The sequence below is a fragment of the Tursiops truncatus genome, chromosome 4, assembly GCF_011762595.2.
Source record: "Tursiops truncatus isolate mTurTru1 chromosome 4, mTurTru1.mat.Y, whole genome shotgun sequence".
NCBI lineage: Eukaryota > Metazoa > Chordata > Mammalia > Artiodactyla > Delphinidae > Tursiops > Tursiops truncatus.
Genome location: NC_047037.1, coordinates 76,060,767 through 76,081,983, shown reverse-complemented (window position 1 = coordinate 76,081,983; position 21,217 = coordinate 76,060,767). Strand labels below are relative to the sequence as shown.

Here is a 21,217-nt window from a genome sequence, read left to right as displayed (position 1 = left end):
TCATTCTGCCTTTGTTGGCCCACTAACTGGATGCATTCGAACCTGTGTTTGTGTGTCTGGATTTTATCGTGGTTGAACAGATATTAATTGTGAATAAATGTTCCAGAAATGTTCAAGTACTCATGCCTTGACACCTTCTCTTAACCTGAATAAAAATAACTGAGTTTTTGGATCTTCCTCCACAGGCCATTCTCCTCTTCACCAGCAGGAGGAGCTGTGTTCCCTCCTCCCATCTCCCTCCCATGACCTGTGAAGCAGGGATTGTGTGTGAAGCCTATAGCTGGGGAAGCTACTTTCCAATAGCAGAGCAGCAGGGAAGGAACCATTGTCATTTGTATTGATAGGGAGGCATGTGGCATAAAGACTTGAAAGAAGTTATAGCTGGGGTGTCCACTGACAGGTCACCAATGTTTTAAAGCTCCCATTACCTGTCCGGGGCTCAGGGTAACCATATGTCTTCGAGCCTTCCAAAATTGAGGAAAACGTTTTAAATCAGGATTGACAACATTGATTTTACTGAACACGCTAGATTCCTCATAAGGGATTCTAGTTGGATAAAGGAAAGGAGTATCTTCAGGAGGAAAGAGATGCCATCTTTTCCTAGTTAAAAAAATAAGATACAAGTTAGTACTCTAAACTTGAGACAAAACATGTAAGAAGGCAGCAGCTAAGTGCTCAATTTCACTCATTTTCATTCAATCCATAAAGGAACACAGGAACCGCAGGGGTCACCTGGCCCATCTCTCACTCAGGGCTGGAATCTCCTCTGCAGACACCTGGTAAAGGAAGGGCAGCAACTAGTGGGTATCTCATGATGCCCTGAGCAGCCTCTTTGCAGGGACAGGCGCTCTTTTGTAAGATCATTCTTTCTTATCTCAAATCAAAGTCAGCCTCCTCATAAACTGTTTCCATCCTTGAGTCTAGAGCTCCCCAGAATAATCTCTACCCGTTGAAATCTCTGGATTCCTCTCTTATGCAGAGCAACCATTCATCCAGAGTAACTACCCACCAAATCGTTTCCAGACTTCTCCCTATTGGGGTTGTAAATTCCTTAACCTAAACATTTGTTAAGTTGACCCATTAAGGAAGAGAAATGCACGAATGATGCCACACAACTAAAAAGTAGTATAATATAGGAATTTTCAAAAAGAAAACTGTAAAATGTTTCAGTCACTTTAAAATTTTTTGAAAACTGGAAGTGATAAACCTTAACTCACGAAACACTAGACACACCAACACTTTGAGCCAACAGAGCGAGGACATCTGAAGCAAAGGAGGGAGAAGTGTGAAAAAGGAAGAGACACAGACAGACAGAAATATACAGATGGGGAAGCAAAGAGAGAGGGAAAAGAACCTAGTTCTGAGACAAGCCCTAAAGCCCTCTAGTGACCCCTGACAGTTACAGAGGGGCTATCATGTCTTTTCAAAACATGTCCTTTCAAAAGAGCTGACTGCTCTTCTCAAACTAGGAAATACAAAGTCTTATTTTGCCTTAAAGATGATAAAGCTGCTCCCTCCCACTAGACCTATGACTATGACTAGTTTGGGAGAATTTTTGGCATTTAGGATGTTCAGAACGTTAGAGCTGGAAGGACCCTTAAGAGATCATCAGTCTAATCTTACATTCAAAGAAGTGGAAGAGGGAGTCAGGGTTTGCTCAGTGTCATTCACTGGGCTTGTGTTAGTGGTGGACCCAGTACTAGGTCACAGATCTCCAGACCCCTGCACTATAGCTGTGTTTCCCAAAGGAACAGCCATGATGATAACCATCCCATACAATTTGCTTTGCTAAGTTTAAAATGTAATATATTTGCATCCTTGTGTTCTTAATCATAAAAGGTAGTCAATCATCATGTCATCCCTGGCTCAAAAACCTCTTGGTTCTGATGCTGAAAGAACAGAGAATAAGCAGTATTTGCCTGGGCATTAAGACCCTCAGGCTCCACCCTGCCTTTCCTACTAATCCTCTGTCTCTAATGCACAACTTACACGGACAACTCACTGGGGCCTCTATATACCCCACGCTTTCCTGGGGCTCTGCTCATGCTGGTCCCTTTGCTCCTCCCACCTGTGTCTTTTGAACATTCACCCACCCTTTGAAACCCATCCCAAATGGCAACTCCCCTCTGAAATCTTCCCTAATCTTTCCAACAGGAACATTTTCTCTTCTCCTTTTCAGTTGCATGGCTCTATGAAACCTTCCTCAAGGGCATGTTCATTCTGCCTACATATATCACAGCAATCCATGGGCTTCCCTGCACTCTAACTGTACATACACTCTCTTAGGGCAGAGAGGTGTCTTACTTGTTCACCTCTGTTCCTACTGTAACACATGGTATCTGCACGGCAGGATACTCAATAAATATTTCCTGAATAGTTAGTTATTTTATTACTCCAGAGCTATATGAGGCCAGAAAATATGGTCTACGACAAAGTTAAAGTAAAGCTATATTAATTTTATATCACAGAAAGAACCCACGTATTTTTTGGTAATGTTTTCCCAACTGAATTTCTTTGGCTTATTTCTCCATTCAGAACACACGGAAAGCAGCTACTTAAAATGATGCCCTCTCTAACGAAGTTTAAGGTTCAGACTATTAACTCTATAAGGGCAGGGACCAGGCACACTTGATTCACTGCTGTAACCATAGTGCATTAATAATGTACCCAGACGTTCTAGGCTGCTTAATAAAGACCTGAGGAATCCAGGAGGAACTATCTCATACAGTTTTATAGTTTTCAAAGTACTTCACACGTGGGGGGAGCAGTTCAAAGACGGTAGCAGAGGAAGACCCTGAACTTACCTCCTCCCACAGACACAAAAAATACACATGTGCATATAGACCAGTTCCCTCTGAAAAGAACCTGAGAACTAGCTGAACACGTGCTCCACAATGAAGAATAAAAAGGACTAACTACATCGAGATGAGCAGGAGAGGCAGAGAGACGCTCCCGCCAAAAGCCCCAGCCCCCGCGCGGTGGCACACAACAGGAAGGGACCTCACCAGACAAGGCTTCTCCCGGGAAGTTAGGGGCTGGCACCCCACATCAGGAGCCCCGGTCCCTGGGATCTATACCACAGAGATGAGCCCCCGTAACAGCTGGCTTAGGAAACCAACAGGACAGGTGTCCAAGTGTCCCCAAGTGCTACATGAAACTGAGACTCCCCTCGTAAAGGGTTCACGTATATCTCACTTGCCCCAAACCCTAGCAAAATAACAGCAGTTTGAAAAGTGTTGAGACTACACGTGAAGGAAAGTCATTTAGAATCTGACAGTATCCACCGAAGGGGTGGGAAATGATGGAAATGCTCCCCCAGGATGGAAGCACTGGCAGACGCCATTGTTGTGCTCCTCACCTAACCTGCGGGCACAGGTGGGCAAGCTCGGATGCAGGGGCGAGCAACTGTGGCTCCACCCTGCCACAATGCTGAAGCCAGAGAGCTCCAGTGACCAGAGCACTTCCCCAGCCCTGGAGCTGGCAGGTGGGCACAAACGGTCCCGGCATTCTCCTGCTCCCTAGCTAAAGTCTGTGAGTGTGGGAGGCTGCAACACAGCCCTGGCCCCCGGCTGGGGCTGGTGCACATGAGCAGTCACAGCGTTCTCCTGCTCCTGAAAAGCCAGCACGCGTGCACGGACGAGGCAATCTCATGCCGCACCGCTGAAGCCTGCGGGCACGAGCCGTCATCGTTCTCCCACTGCTCTCCTAAAACAAGAGAGCAAGTCCCACCCCCTACACTCTACAGCTACTAACGCAGACTCGTACGTTATAGAGCTAAGCAGACAACTGTCTGGCTGAACAGGGAGTGTACTCCTAGAGTTCTAGGATCAGCTTGCTGACAGTAATCCTGACCGTGGCTGAGAGACACAACACAGACACCACCGTCTATATTGTTCCCCTTATCTCACAAAGGAGGAGACTGAACCAGAGGTTAAGAGATCTGCCTCGGTCATGAGGCAGGCTGACAGAACGGAGCAGGGAGTCCTGCCCTCTACCCGACACCCATTCCTCTTCCTGTGCAACACACAAAGACACACACACACACACACACTCTCTCTCTCTCTCTCTCTCTCTCTTTCTCTCTCCCTCACGCATGTGCATGCACATGTGCATTACCTTCCTTGTACCTGGAATACTAGGTTGCAACCATAGGTGTCCAGATGACAGGGTGTATGGGCCCCCATGGAGCCGATCCACAATGTACTTTCCTGTCCATTTCTTCCAGGAAACCCAAAGTCAGACCACATCACATCCTGTTTTGAAAATAAAGTCACAGTCCATCAAGAACCATCTGTTGTATAGGAGTGTTACACATTTTCACTTACACATCTGGTTTTAGGCACTTGGAACACTCTCTTACAGAAATTGCTATAGATGGAAGAGGTCAGGTTTCCAGAGCAATTCAAGAAGTCTTTTTAACCAATAACATATCTGAATAACCCCACTAATAGTAGTTATTCAACAAATATTTACTGTCTGCCTATAACATGCCTGGCACTCTTCTAGAGCATGTGATGAATCAATGCACAAAATAGACAAAAACGCCCACCCAAATGAAGCTTACATTTCAGAGGTTGGAGACTGACAATAAACACTAGACACAGTTATGCAGATATATGGGGGAAGTGGCTCAGGCAGCAGGAACAGTGACTGCAATGGAAATAGTATTTTTTTAAATCTCTGAAGCTTAACTCAGGAATCCAAAAAGGCACATTCCCTCTAAGCAGTGCAGATATTTTGAGGCCTAAGTAATGTACTAACTTTTTGCACTTTCAAAGACCACATGAAAGAAGGCTTCTCCTAGGTTAGTGGAGTTATTTAAAATTATAGATGCTGGAGCATCTATAGTAGTTCATACCTACTAAACTGGAGTCTCCAGGTGGGGGAGACACAGCATATCTTTTGAAATACTTTTGCTATGCTCCTCAAGGTCATTAACTCTTTAAGTGTAAAGAACTTGAAAAAGAGACAGCACAGTGCTTTCAACTTGGCACTCCTTATGTCTAGTTCTGTGGACAGATCCTACCCAAGTCAACTACTGATCCATTAAATACCATCTGGTCCAGTAGTTCTCAAACCAGGCTCCCTGGCATCCCCTTAGGGCACTGGGGATAGCAGCAAAGGCTCTTTCTTTCAGCAAACTGCTCTGCTTGATTTTATTTAGGTTTGAAGAAAGGGTGTTCCTGCTTTTAAATAAAAGTTAGAAAACTATGAACGTAGTTTGACATAAACTCAAATCCATGGAACTTAAGATATGTATAAGCTGAAAAAGAAAAAGAACACACTAGTGAACCAGGCAGGAAAGTTTTGCTTTATTTTTTATTTTATGTGTTTTGAATCATGAATTTTTCCTTTTGAATTTTAAAAAACAAAACAAAAAACACCTCTATGTGCAGAACATGGTCCTAAATGCTGACACTACTCAATATCTTCAAACTATTCTCTTTTTGGAGGCAAAGCATTAACACTACTCAAAGAGAAAGAGGATTTTGGAGAGAGATTTTTAATGGATGGTTTTAAGGAAGACTAGAAAAAGCTTTTTCATTTTTGTTTTGAGTGGTAAAAATAGAATATGCGCATATAACTAATATCTGTTATAAAAAGGGGAGTTTTTGCAAGGTCAGCACTATTGTAAATGCATATGGCTCAAATGCAGCAGCTCCAGGGCGTGGCAAAAATCACGTCCCCTCTGGATATAGCCCATATGCTCCATGAAGGGAGCTTACCTCTGTTTTCCCAGTGCCTAATATAATACCTGGCTCAGGTTAAGTGCTTAAAACCTTGGCTGCTTGGGAGGGAAAGAAGAATCTGTTGGCTTATTATGGGTAAATGGTTCAGGTCAAGAACATTTCTGAGCATCTATTACATACCTGGCATGATGCTGAATGTTTGGAATATGAAAATTAATACAACACAGGCCCTCCCTTCAAATCTCATAATGGAAGATAGTCCCATAAATGGACCCTTCCGATATAATGCAGAAAGTGCTCTCACAGCAGTGAGCAGAGAGTGCTCTATGATCACAGAAGAAGGGCTCCCAGTCCAAGCAGGGAGCTTAGGGAGGCTTCCCATGAACCTGGTCCTTGTTGAACAATTCACCACACCTCAGTTTGGAATTTAACTAAAGGTAGATGAAAGACACGCAATATAAAAACAAAAAATGGGGATCTGTCTTACCTAAGAAGAGGCTGGTTTAAGTGACTCTTAATCTTCTTACAGATACACCCCTTTGGGAGTCAAATGAATGCTGATATCCCTCTCCTCAGAGAAATGAACGCACACGCACACGTGAGCGCGCGCGCGCGCGCACACACACACACACACACACACACACACACACACACACAGTTTCACATACACTTTGAGGGAGTCGGTGGACCAACCCCAGGTGAGAAACTGTTCTAGAGCACTACTTCAGAAAGACTCACAGAAGGAAAGTTTTTCTACTAGGTCGGGGGGTGACTATATGAAAAACTGACGTGAGGCTTCCCTGACCTCTTACCTAACACAGTAATGACTAAAAAAGGAAAAATTATTTTGGAATGATTAGATCAGGGTGACCTAAACTTCAGCTGCAAACTGGCTGAGAAAACCAGAGGGTGAAGGGTTTGGGGGCAAGTGGCAGAGAGAAAGTCAAAGTAAATTTGTCAGAAAATAGATAGCACCGAGTGTTACCTATTTTGGCTTTCTTTCCCCACAGGCTCTTGAGAGTTGGGATTTCTTGCCAATTGAGTTCAGCTATTTACAGGTAGTCAAATCTCTGAAATGAGTGCAGGCCCAGGAGGAATCTGCGTTGGGTCTTGCTAGAAACAAGTGACCCTGTTAGGCAGCCACATCGGTGAAACTAACACAGGTGACTGGCGGGGTGATCCATCCTGGAGTCTATTCCCACATCCACTTCAAAAGTTGAAAAAGTCTTTAGAAATCGTCTCTATCCATGGAATTCTATTCTACATCATCCCTGAAAAGAGCAAGCGTCTGGTTGATTGCTTACTACAAAATCAATATTTGCTTTCTTGTAACTTCCAGAAGAAGGTCCTAGATTTGTTTTCCACAAACAACAGGTTTATGTTCTCTTCTGCCAAAAACTGTTGTCTTTAAATTATCTGAAAAATGGTCATGTCTTCTCTTATCATTTTTTTCAAATATCTAGACTCAGTAGCATTAAATATTCCTTCCAGTTTCTCTCCTCTTGACTACCTTTGTCAACAGCCCTCTTAAAGCCTGGCTCTCAGAATGAACGCCAGACACAGCCTATGTAGTTCCTTGCGTATGGGTCTCAACATTCCATGATCTGGACATTACACTATTAATACACTGTCAGACAGTGCTTTTTTTTTTTTTTTTAAAAAAAGCAGCTGAATTATACCATGGCTAATCTAGGCTTAACTGCCTTTTTCTTATGAACTGTTGCCTAGCCATATCTCTTCATCCTTGATGTTACAGAGTTTAGGAGAAGGCCATGGGACCCTACTTTTATCCCTCTTAAATTGAATGTTAAGTTTCTGCCTGGTGCTTTGCAATGTTTAAATGAACCTACATACATGACTCCTAAACCTTCATCTCCAGTCCTAGCTTCTCTTCTATTTACGACTAAATCTATATTTTCAACTGCTAAACATATATTTTCAGCTGCTAACTATCAGGTTATTGAATCCATATGGTGGGACAGGCCCTGATACTAACATTTTCTTTGTATCATCTCATTTAATCCTTATGAGATTGAAGGTAGTTATAGCTACTGTACAGGTGTGGAAACTGAGGGACAGTTCTGTCCTTTTGTTAAAAAACATGGCGACATTTTTGGTTGTCATAATAAATAGGAGGGGGGTGCCTTGGTATTCAGTGGATGGGGGTCAGGGATCCAGCTCAACAAAACAACAGAAGTTTTGTATCTTGCACAATTTTCATAACACTGAAAAATCTGATTTTAGTTACCTGAGATTAGAGCTCTGACTCTTTTTTTTTTTTTTCCTGCGGTATGCGGGCCTCTCCCGTTGCGGAGCACAGGCTCCGGATGCGCAGGCTCAGCGGCCATGGGATCTTCCCGGACTGGGGCACGAACCCGTGTCCCCTGCATCGGCAGGCGGACTCTCAACCACTGCACCACCAGGCAAGCCCCAGAGCTCTGACTCTTAATTTCATATATCCTCAAAGGACTTTTGCACGGTTTTAACACATACTGAATTTTCTAGAAACACAATTACTAAGTAAGTCGAGGGAGGACTGTACTTTGTGTTCCTGCAGCTTCATCAAAAGTTGTTCACCGTTTTGAAAAATTAAGTCACCAGCAGCATTGAAACTCATTTGATATTTGATTTAGCAATGTATACACCAATATCAGTCTGTGCTTATACTGTCTCATCAGGGTGACTCTGTGTATAGATACAAACATACTCATTTAGCCTTATTTCAAAATGTTAAATATAAAATATTGGAAATATTCTATGGAATTTTATCTTAACTCTTCAAAACTGAACCTTTTCCTTGTAGGTAGGTACAAGCATCTGATTAATTCATTATGTCTTCTAGTATAGAGATGCTTGAATATTTACACATTAAATCACATACTTCTGCTTAAATTCTCCTATATTTTATAGCTGGGGTAGTTTAATAGTTTTTAAAAATTATTTGTGGAAGTAATTGTATCACCTGCAAACTGCATTTCAGAACAGTAAAGGGGTTGCAGGTTCTGGTATGAGACTATTGCTACATTACCTCTCTACTGCTCTCCCAGCATGGGCTACACACCTCCCTGCCTTTGCTTCTGCTGTTCCCTCTGCCTGGCTGGTCTCCTCGCTGCCCTTCCCACACCCCAATTCACATTTCTCTTTCAAGACCCAATGTAAGTTTCATGTCCTTGAACCCTTCCACACTCCCCACCACAACCCCTTCCTCCCCTGCCGCATGCAACCTGGTCATTCTCTCTTTTGGTCTCTCTCTCCCAAAGAACTTTGATTCTTTGCCTGTCTGACCCATTCTCCTCAAAGCAGCAAAGAGTGATCTTAAAATATTAAGTCCTGTCCCCCCTTTGCTCTGCACTTAGAATTAGATCCAAATGCCCTCTATCATGGGCCTTTATGACCAGGCCCCTCTCACCTCTCTGACACCTCTAATCCTCTCAGTCTCACTGGCCAGGCTTCAATCACAATGGCTTTCTCTCTTTTTTTCCAAAAAGGCAAAGTCTTCTCACATTCAAGGGCTTTGAACTCTGCTTAGAAAGCTCTTGACCCTCCATTCACTTGGCTAGCTTCTCATTTTTTAGGAATCAGGATAAATATCACCTCCTCAGAGAAGGCTTCCCAACTTACCCTTTTAGAAGTCCCTCTGCTGTACTGATTTTGGCCCATTTTTGTTTACTTCATACCAGTTAGGACAATCGGTTAGACTCACTTGTCTGATTTCACTATAGAATATGAGCTCCCTGAGGAGAGGAGACCAAGGCTGTGACTCTCTAGCCCTAGCACAGCAGTTGAAAAACAGGTGTTTGTAGAGTGAATATACAATCATGCACATTTTACAGTTATTTTCTGTCTTTTGAACATATATTCACCTCACAGACCCCAGCAACTGGCAGAGTCCACAGCACACAACAGAGCTTGAATCTAGTTTCTGCATTCATCTACTCTCAGCTTTGGCTTCATGTTTTTTAATCAGCTGGAAGACTTATTACTCTGCTTCGCCTTTGGAATTTTTTTCTTGGGAAAATACAGGTCTGGTGGGTATGGTCCTGGAGCTCCTTGGTCATCCCAGGCCCGTGCCCAAGTCTAAACAATTCTCCCAACACACAGTGGCTGACAACAGCCACCTGCGACAACCTCACAGAGAACTCAGCGAGCTCCCCCAGGGTCTGCAACATCAGAGGAGGCGCATCCCAGACCACAGCGTGCATCAAGGTTGGGCCTGGTTTCTGGAATAAATGGACTATCCATTCAAAATCATTATATGTTGGCTTTGGAGGTCCACTTAATCACACACCTGGACTTGACTATGTTGTTATGTCTTCTAGCGTAGTTATTGAGCATTAACACATCAAAATATATGTTATTATAAATTACTTCCTCGAAAATTCTCCTTTATATTATGGGTAAGGTATTTTAACAATTTAAAAGAATTACATGTGTAGGTAATCGTATTATCTACAAACTGTTTAAAGGGAGTGCAAGATCTGGGAGAGTTGAGAATCACTGCTATAGCACAACTATTAGAAACAAAAACTACTGACTGATAATATATGTGATATGCTAATAGGGGATGGAGCCTCAAAAAGTGTAAGGCATAAACATCTCTATTATCAAGAACTCTAAAATCCAGTTGAAGACACCAACTTGAAATAACAACATAAACAAATCAATTACCCCCTCCCTAATATGCCAGAAGGCAATTCTATCATGATCACACAACTGTACAATAAATTAAGAGGTCAAGAATGCTTGATATTTGCTTTTGTCTTTCTCTGTCTTGATCCCTCAATAAGTACTAATGCATTAGTACTTAATCGAGAGAGATGAACTTTGTGCTTTTCCCTTCCTCTCTTCAGTGAGACGTATAGCAGATTGCTAACCTATCAACTTAACCACTAAATAAAATGACCATCAATCATCCTGCCCCAGGGATCTGGCCACAGGGGCCCCCCCTTGAAACTGCCAGCCCTATGGCTGCCTAAGAAATCCCTCTGGCTTCAAAATCCTCTCTCCCCAGCTGACAAGGGCATTCTTACCTATGCACTAAGGATGGCTGTACAGACTCATTCTGGGAACCCTCCCTTTAATGCTGCAATTCTCTCTGGTCCCTATACTTGCTGCCTGCAGAGGCCCTGGAATAACTGTACTTTTTGTAGAAATTGTAAATCTTCCTTCAATTTTTCATGTCCTTCCATGAACAGAGTGCGCCATAAACTGCCTACTTTTCTTAATATCTCATTCCCAACTTTATTCAGACAGATAACGTGCCCAGCTAAGAGACATCTGTTTTCTAGCCTGCCTTGCAGTTCAGTGGGGCCATGAAACTAAATTCTAACCATTAAGCAAAAGTTGTTGGATGGGACTTCTGGGACAGTTCCTTAAAAGAGAGGCAGAGAGCCGGGAGTACACGTTTGTCCTTCCTTCCTCCTTTCTGAAATACAGTGTGATGGCTCTCTTGGAATACAAGATGGCTTTGAGGATGAAAGCCACATGCTAAAGACAGAGTAGAAAGACAGGAAGAACCTGGGTTCTTTGGGATGACAAAGCCTCCATTCCAGCTCCGGCCAGTGTACCTCCAAACTTTCCTTAAGTGAGGAAAAAATTCACCATTATGCGTTTAGTTAGGCAACTTCCATTCTGGGATTTCTGTTACAAGCAACTAAGCCTAACCCAAATTGATTCAGGAGGTTAACCCATGAAACGTTGTCTTTCCCCAATAATCTCATTCTGTCAGAGCCTTTATCTTGGGTTTGCAGTTATGCCAGTCCTAAACCCTATAGCAGAGAAAGATATCCTTGAAGAAATACGTCTGTAGACACTTCGGGGTGAAAGTAGATAGAGTTTCATGGTACTATTCTTTGAGCATATTATAAATACAGTAGGCTTCCCCAGGCTAGCCTGGAGAACTAACCGCCAAGATCTGCATTGTTCCTCCAGGAAAAAAAAAAAGTTCTGAGTCCAAACAATTGATATACAAATAAAATGTGTAGAACACAAGCAATGAAAATTACAAATGACAGCAAAAGAGTAGAAAGAACCAAAAGGTCTTGATAATCAACTCTTTAATTAAAAAATAAGACCACAGTTACTATGGAAGTGCTAATGTAGGGCTGCAGTACTACAATTTAGTAGTCCATTAGATACTCTAGTGGTTAGGGGTAATTCTAGAAGACAATATCACATGTTACCCCAGTACTTAAAGGAATTAACCAGGAATTCAGCCCTGCTTTTTCATCCTCCCCCACAACCAACCACAATGGTTTCCTATCAGCCCCAATTCCTGGCCTCTTCCCAGACATATTCTGGGAAATTTATCTGCAGTTTAAAGACACCTAAGAGCGGGACATCCTTAGTGGCGCAGTGATTAAGACTCCACGCTCTCAACACAGGGGGCCCAGGTTCAATCCCTGGTCAGGGAACTAGATCCCACATGCATGCCACAGCTAAGAGTTTGCATGCTACAACTAAGAGCCAGCGAGCCACAACTAAGGAGCTCTCGAGCTGCAACTAAGGAGACAGCCTGCCACAACTAAGGAGCTCGCCTGCTGCAACTAAGACCCAGCGCAACCAAATTAATTTTTTAAAAACTATTAAAAAAAAAGAGAGACACCTAAGAGGGATGGAAATAACACACTACAGTGTTTCAAGACCAAATATGGCACAGCTTCTGTACAGAACGAGAGTTATAAGCAAAATTCATCATTTACTCATAGTTGAAAACTGGCTGGCCAAAGAAAATGAACTTGGTTTATAACACAAAAGTAGTACAGATACTTTATTCTCCTCTTTCCTCTGGATGGTTCTGCCTTGTCATGATGTCCTGAACATAATATGTAATTTATAAATAACAATGGTTTTATTTCTTGTGTACATAGAGTGATCATATTTCCCAATAAAAAAACCAGGACATAAAGGATGACAATGCACTTTTGTGCTACCTGTGAAGATAAGAGTTAGTTGGGGAGAAACTGCTTAAATACCAACATAAGGAAATATTTAGAAACAGTACATTTTCCACTGCCTAGTTTTCTTTTTAAATTAATTTCATTGAGGTAAAATTTATATACAATAAAACATACCCATTTTAGACTACAGTTCAGCAAGTTTTGACAAATGTATATACTGGAATAATCACCACCATGATCAAAATATAGAATACTTCTACTACCCCAAAAAGTTCCCTCTTACTCCTGTGCTTTCAATCTGCCTGCCTCTACTCTCAGCCCCAAGCAACCACCGATCTACTTTCTGTTATCCCAATATTTTGAAACTGGATTCCTTTAAGTACACATAACAGCAATGAGGATGAGTTTTAAAAATTGCTTAATAAAATTGTCTCCAACATTTTAAATAAGAGAATCTAAAAATCTGGTTGTAATTTTAAAAGTTCAAGAAAATGTATATGCTTCAATCTTCTTGATTATATATATAATATTCTAAAACTATTGCAATCATTTAAATGATAAAATAGTGTCAGAAAAAGTACTAAAGTCTAATAGCACATTTTACACTTTTCTGTCTTAAGGCTTGGCTCCACATTCAACTTTAAACTCCCACGGGAGCCAAGTCTTTTATTCAAGTTGGCATCCCTGGTACCTAACACAGCACAACGAATGTTCAAAAATTGCTGAGTTACTGATCTAGGTGACTAGATCTAATTTTATGCTGAAACTAAGTCGCTCCTAAACCTGTTCCAATAAACAAGTTAAATAATTGTTGCAGACTCAAACACCATTTAAAAAATGCTGTACAAGCAACCAAATCTTCCAAAATTTTACAGGTTTTTTTAAAAAATTTATTTTTGGCTGCATTGGATCTTCGTTGCTATACGCAGGCTTTCTCTGGTTGGGCGAGTGGGGGTGCTCTGCCTTGAGGTGCACGGGCTTCTCATTGCAGAGGCTTCTCTTGTTTCAGAGCATGGGTTCTAGGCACGCGGGTTTCAGTAGTTGTGGCACGTGGGCTCAGTAGTTGTGGCTCACGGACTCTAAAGCACAGGCTCAGCAGGTGTGGCGCACGGGCTTAGTTGCTCCGTGGCATGTGGGATCGTCCCAGATCAGGGCTCAAACCCATGTCCCCTGCATTGGCAGGTGGATTCTTAACCACTGCGCCACCAGGGAAGCCCAATTTTACTGTTTTAACCAAAGAACTTAAGAAAAACTGGTAAGATACTGATAATACAGAATAGTGGCTTTTTTTAAAGCCTACCATGACCAGAAAATAATTCATTCTTAATTTGTTTACCACTAAAAAATGGTGTATTTTGAGTTGGAGTGTTCTCAGAGCCTAGATTTGGTGTGAGCTAGTATAAGCTCTAGGCTCTGAGAATACCCCAATTCAAAACTATTTGTTCTTTTACCGGGCTGATTGGGTGACTTGTGGTCATGGTTAATTGGAGTCTATCTATCACGTTAAAAGTTGTCTCATTCTATTTATTCTCCATGCCTAGATCACACACATAGGAAAACTGAATATACATAATACTGTAATGAACTTACATCTGAATAAAAAAAGAAAAAAACCCCAAACAAAAATGGAACTTTAAAACAGTATAATTAACTATAATTACTATGTAAAACTTATAAAGGATAAATACTTCAAACAGCCCCTTAAATGAACATTATAAATTAGCAAGTACTTAAGGCCCTTTTCCCCTTGAAAAAATTACCTCAGGTAACAAACAGAAAAGAGGTAGTTAACTCTACCCACAGATAGGCTTGGATAAATACCCAAATTCTTACATTCCAATTTGCCTCATCAGAAAGCATCATGGGCCATCAAACCCCTTTAAACATCACTAAACCACCTGGCTCAATTTCAACATACTCTCATAACTATGTTATAAAGCCCAGGACAGGCTAGAACTAATCTTCCATGTGCTGCATTTTGCGATTCTGTGTCCTGGTGACTTAACAAGGCCCCTGACTCTCAGCAGTCAATCTGAATCACAACATAAAATGGAATCTACCTGGGAAATGTTCTTGGGGCAAATCCCTTTTGCTATATGTTGATTCTTAATAGCTTCAATTACGATGATACTTATAGACGATGATAAAATGTAACACCTGTCATTCTTACCTAATGAGTCAGAGATAAAGAAATTTTATGGTACTGTCACAAATTCCCTACCTTCCTCACGAAGTAGAGAATAAAATGTTCCAAATAGATGCTTTACTTAGATCAGTCAATGATATGATGTATAGCTAAACGAGGCCAATTTCATTTGTCTTATATGAAAGTCAGTTAAGTGTCAAAATCATAATTTTTGGCCAACTTTAAGGCTACAGGATATTTTCCAATAATACCACTATATTTACCAGTGTATTTATCAGTATATATAAATATTACATATTTATCACTGAATGAATTTAAGTAGAAGCTGTAAGTAAAAACTTATAAAACTCGTCAGAAGGCTGAAGAGAGCCAAGAATTTCTTGTCAAGATTGAAAAATGCTACAATTGATTAACTAGAAGCCACAGAAAACTGGACAAGGGTGAAGGTGGGGTTTAAGTTAAAACACCCTCTGAAGGGCCCCTAAAGACCAAATAGCAAAACAAGAAATGGTAAGACTAGGGGAAAAAAAATACACTTATGTAATCATTGAAATACCCATTATGGATTCAGCACTATGTTAGCAGTTTGGGGGAATAAAAAATTATACAACATAGTCCCTGTTCCCAAAGAGCTTACAATGCTGGTAGAGAAACAAGTCATAGGCATTCTATGTCACACGCCATTTAAATAACAATCCAAATAAAACATACAGGAATGAAGGCAAGGAATGGATGGATGTAAGTACGAGTGGTTGAGAAGGCTTCATAGCCACGGATCAATCTGAGCCGGGCCCTAAGAAGTTGAATTTTAATAGGCAGAAATTGAGAAGAGCATGAGCAAAGGCCAGAAGACGAGAGAACACGGTGGTCCAGCACTCTGCAAGGAGACTACTCAGGGACACATGCAGAGGAGACAGGTCATGTCAGTCATACTGGGGAGAGTCTTAAATGCTATTATCCTTACACAATTTAAAGGCATGAAATGTCTGTGAATATAATTAACATATTTAAATATTTTCATAAGAAACTGTTTTGGAAATAATTAGAGGAGGAGTCAGAACTAGAGGAGAGTAATTTCAGAAAGGATGATGTAGACCAGGGGTTCTCGAAGTGGTCCACAGACCTTGGGGGGGGGGGGTCTCTGAGACCCTTTCAGAGGATCTGTGAGGCTGAAACTATTTTCATAATACTACTAAGATGTTATTTTCCTATTTCACTGTGTTGACATTTGCACTGATGGCACAAAAACAACGGTGAATAAAACTGCTGTTGTCAAGCTGTGGAACCAAAGTGTACTAATAGCATTGCATTCTTTTTTTTTTTTTTAACAGCCTTATGAGGCATAACTGATGTACAATAAACAGTGTATATTTAAAGTGTACAATTTGATGAATTTTTTACATACGTATACACCTGAGAAACCATCACTACAATCAAGATGACATTTTGATCATGTCCAAAAGTTTTCCCATAACCTTTTGTAACCTCTCTCTACCCCCTCATTCTTACATAACCACTGATCTATTTTCTGTCACTATACATTTGTTTGCAAGTTCTACAATTTTATATAAATGGAAGCATATAGCAAGTACTCCTTCTTCATGCTAACACTAACCAAAGGCAAACTAAACAAAGCAGACTTTGGACAAAGTAGACATCAGAACAAGGAAGAACTCAGGAAAGAGAGGATCATCACATCTTGATAAAGTATCAATCCATTAAGAGGACATAATAATCCTAAATGTGTGCGACCCTAAGCTGTTACAAGCTGCAAAGCAAAAACGGACTAACCTAAACTGAAAAAGAAATAAATATGCAATTACAGTTGAGAAATTTTAATACCTGTCTCTACATAATGGGTAAAACAAGTGTACGTAAAATCAGTAGGGATACAGGGGACACGAACAATCAACTTAATTGACATTTATAAAAGACAAAAACAGCAGAATACACATTATTTTCAAGTGCCCAAGCTATCAAGATTGACTATATTCTGGGCTATAAAACAATAAATTTAAAAGAACTGAAATCATACAAAGTATGTTCTCTGAACACAATAGAATTAGAAATCAGTAACAGAAAGACAGCTCGAAAATCCCCAAATATGTGCAAACTAAACATTATACTTCTAAGTAAACCATAAGTCAATGGAAAAATCGCAAGGGAAATCACAAGAAAATATTTTGAATAGAATAAAAATTATCTTGGAAACTTGTATCTTGAAACTCATCAGCTAGAAAGCTTCCTAAAACTTAGAAGACTTTTCTGATGAGAATGGTGATGCTATTAACAAATGTCACTTTTTTTATAATAAAGTATACAAAGATGCATCAACATTTCGAAGATCTATATAGCTTAGGAAACCAGTATTTCCCAAATGGCCAATGAAAAGTATTACAAAAGATCCATTCCATGCAAGATAGACCAATGGATTTTACTGAAAGACTAGGAAGGGTTCATTGATCACGGATTCAGATTCTTTTTTTTTTTTTCTTTTTTTGGTGGGGGTACGTGGGCCTCTCACTACTGTGGCCTCTCCCGTTGCGGAGCACAGGCTCCAGACACGCAGGCTCAGTGGCCATGGCTCACGGGCCCAGCCGCTCCACGGCATGTGGGATCTTCCCGGACCAGGGCACGAACCCGTGTCCCCTGCATCGGCAGGCGGACTCTCAACCACTGCACCACCAGGGAAGCCCATGGGTTCCGATTCTTGATTGCAACAAACGAACGTTTAAGAGACTACTCATTAGTGGTAGAAACAACCCAAATTTGGTGGAATACCAAAAAAATCCACAATTATCTAAAAAGGTTGCCAAAATGCTCCTCTCTTTTTCAGCTGCACATGTGTGTAAAGCAAGATATTCTTCATATACTTAAAACAAACCAAAAATCGCAAGACTGAATGAAGCAGACAGAAGAAACAAGCTGTCTTCTATTAAGCCAGACACTAAAGAGCCAACTATGTAAAACAATGCCACTACTCTCATAACATTAAAAAGAAATTTGGAATATAATTACTTTCATAAAAATGTCACTTAAATTCACATACAATGAGTTTATTCTAAATAAACATTTAAAAAATTATCAGTTTTAATGTTTAACTACCCACCGTTTTATGACAGACGGAAGAAGGCTTGAAACAATAAGTAGTAAGATTTAGTGACTGAATGAATTATAGTGGTAAAAGTAAAACAACTTAGGCACCTTTGATGTAAGATCACTTCATGCTCAGAAAACCTTGAGATAAAAAAATGATATAATCTTAATGGACTTGGTTGTTCATAGCAGATTTGCCTGTTCTAATCTAGAGAATTAATCACCGTAATGTGAGCTGAAAAAAACTCATTAACTAAAAATATCATATTTTATAAGGGCTCAATTAGAATTCCAGCACATTACCAAAAGGCTGCCTTTTATACCCACACTTAATAAATAGGACACGTTTCTGCACAGTGCTACCATGCCTGGGCTGAAACAGAACAACTGATGGGGTCAGATTAGAGATTCACCCAAGGCAGAGTAAGCCTAGATCCAGCACAGACAGAAGTCCTTCATCCCAGCTGGGTAGTCCTCACAGGACTGAACGTATCCAGACCCCCTGCAGGCATATAGTGCAGTAGTTAAAGCTTGTGGAGGCAGACTGCTTAGTTTATTCTTTTCTTAGTTGTATAATTTCAGAAAAGGTTTAACTTAATCTCTTGGTGCCTCACTTTTCTTTTTTTTTATAAATTTATTTATTTGTTTGTTTGTTTATTTATGGCTGCGTTGGGTCTTTTTGCTGCCCGCAGGCTTTCTCTAGTTGCTGCGAGCAGGGGTTACTCTTCGTTGCAGTGCATGGGCTTCTCACTGCGGTGGCTTCGCTTGTTGCGGAGCACGGGCTCTAGGCACACGGTCTTCAGTAGTTGTGGCTCGTTGTGGCTCGAGGGCTCTAGAGCACAGGCTCAGTAGTTGTGGCGCACGGGCTTAGTTGCTCCGTGGCATGTGGGATCTTCCCAGACCAGGGCTCAAACCCGCGTCCCATGCATTGGCAGGCGGATTCTTAACCACTGTGCCACCAGGGAAGCCCTCATTTTTCTTAAAATAGGGATAATTATTAAATCATAGGGTTACTGTGGGGATTATAAAGGAAAAGCACTTAGAAAAGCACCAAGTATGAGTACTTGATAAATATTACTATTACAGTGTTTTACCTGAAATATGGAGTAATAAACTACTAGTCTAATATACAGGGTTGGTTAGGGTATGAGAAATATTAATAAGATACTCTAAAAGTTAACTATGATATCTAAAAGGTCTAGGATTAAAGATCCATAGAGTAATCACAATTAAGGTTATTAAAAAAATTACCTCAAAGTTATCATTTAAAAATGAGTAAATAATAGATTTGGTATAGACTTTGGATTCAGAAAACATCTACTGAATGTTTTCAAAACCAATGCATTTCTTTTACTGTTGTGAGAAAAAAAAAGTATCCTCAACTAACAATTATGGGGCAAGTGATGTGTTTTTCCTTTTTTTTTTACAAAAACCAAAATTTAAGTAAAACATTAAAAAATTTAATAAAGGAAAGATACAAAGTATTGATAGCTGTATGATAATATTATAACTATGAAAGCACCAGCATCCAAGCCTTCACTCAAAGTGAAAAAGAAAAAATATAAGCTGAATGGAAAATGACTCAAGAGTCCAAGGACAATCAGCCTGCATGAGAGGAAAGTCCAGAGGGAGAGTGGTGGTGACCGGCAGGAGAAGAGCAGGTGGGTGAACAGCCTCCTGTGATGGCAAAATATATCCTGTAGGGGCAGGATGAAGGACTCTAGAACCTTGACCTGACGCTGGGCAAGGCAGAGTCATTCAAACAGCTTTCTGGGACTACTCCCATTGCTGGCCGATGCCTAAGACACACAGAAACCAGAGCAGGGAGTTTCCAAAATCACCCCACAAACTGAACTGGCAGTTTGAGGTAGAAAACACTTTGAAAAGAGGATATGGTAGTCTGCAAACTGCCGTCAGTTATGTCAGCGCGTGGCAAAGAACGTCCACGTTCTTACTTCTGCAAGCACCCCCATCCTTCTGCAGGACTTCTACAGTCAAACACTGGGAGCCCAGCACTCTCTGCTTCGGGCCATAAACCTGTACTAAACACCCCAGAGCAGAGAGAGACGGCAGCAGCAGCCCGCAAGGCTTCTAGGATTCTAGGAATGCTTGAATGCTTCTTCATGTAATCAGCTTTGTACCTCCATCTGCCTCACTGACAGAACAAGGACTTAGATGTAGGTCAGGAGGAAAGGAAGTTGGACACACAGTCTATGTTTCTGATATACTCCAAATCAGCTCAGGTGCTGTTTAAAGGCAAAGGAGAGAGTGTGCAGGAAGTCTGGTGACTAGGAAAATAAGAAGGCTGCTCATCTTTGTAGGCCAAACATTATACTTCCTTTGAGCAAATCTCTGGGCTTGAGTAAATAGGATAGTCAAGACTCACGGTGACTACTTTTCAGAGAAAAAGACAGTGAGGAAAAAAAGTACCAAGGAGATTCTAATTTGTGATCTTTTCTCAAGAACAAGTTACACTATGATTAAAAGAAATGTACTGACTTACCTGGAAAATATCTGTCTTGTCTTCAAATAAACTGACAAAATATTTATAGTCAGCATAAGCCCAGAATTTGGAATGATCATAGTCTCTAAATGGTCCAGAAATACTAGATCGGTCACAGTTCCAGGTCAGAAACTCTTCAAGTGTAGCTTCTACGTAACTACATGTGGTTTCAAACTGAGGAGCTGCAATGTAAGAGAACCCAACTTTAAATGTACATTGAACACAGTTTCCAAATATTCTTGTTTTCTTAAATGAGGATAATTTCAACCAGGAAGTATTAACTATTATTTAACATTAATTAGAAATTAATTATGTACTTGCTAAATAATTAGAACCATTTACAACACTTAACAATACTCTTGATTAAATTTAAAAGTAAAAAACACAATTTTAACCTTAAGATTAAAGACTACCCTTTCAAAAACAAACAAACAAAAAAACTACCCTTTCTATAGCCTGATGCAGTAATCCAGTGGAATACTTTAGTTTATCACTTCTCCAAGAACTTTTCAGGGGTCTGTGAGGTCTAAACTATTTTCATAATAATACTACGACAGTATTTGCCCTTTTCACACTTATTCTCTCACAAAAGTACGGTGTTTTCCATGGGCTACACAAATTGTGTTGACGTCACTGCTCCGACAGCTAGTGGACTGTGTGCTTATGTTCTTATAGTTTTAAATGTCCGTAAATAAAGAGGAACAAAGAGCGTTGCTCACCAAACAGTTCTACAAGGATTAAGTCATAACCCACTGCAGTCACTGACCAACCAGTGCACTCTCAGAGGAAATTAAGACATAACAGGATGAAGCACTCTGTGCTTCAGATAGAGGAAATTAAGACCATAACAGCGTGCTCTGTGCTTTGGACAAGCAAGCCTCTT

At 40.7% G+C, this 21,217-nt stretch overlaps 1 protein-coding gene across 4 annotated transcripts in view; it reads right to left on the bottom strand.

Moving 5' to 3' along the window:
- The window catches only part of HSPBAP1 (HSPB1 associated protein 1), an 86,337-nt gene that overhangs the window by 46,090 nt on the left and 19,030 nt on the right, over window positions 1–21,217 (bottom strand). For all 4 annotated transcript variants that reach the window (XR_002173815.3, XM_033855764.2, XM_033855763.2 and 1 more), the window contains exons 3-5: window positions 20,335–20,516; window positions 4,117–4,253; window positions 429–600 (exon numbers count right to left, since the gene is read on the bottom strand). Coding sequence is in view for 3 of the 4 variants with exons in the window: in XM_033855764.2 (XP_033711655.1) it covers window positions 429–600; window positions 4,117–4,253; window positions 20,335–20,516 (491 nt within the window). In the remaining variant the exon portion in view is untranslated. The remainder of the gene's footprint in view (window positions 1–428; window positions 601–4,116; window positions 4,254–20,334; window positions 20,517–21,217) is intronic.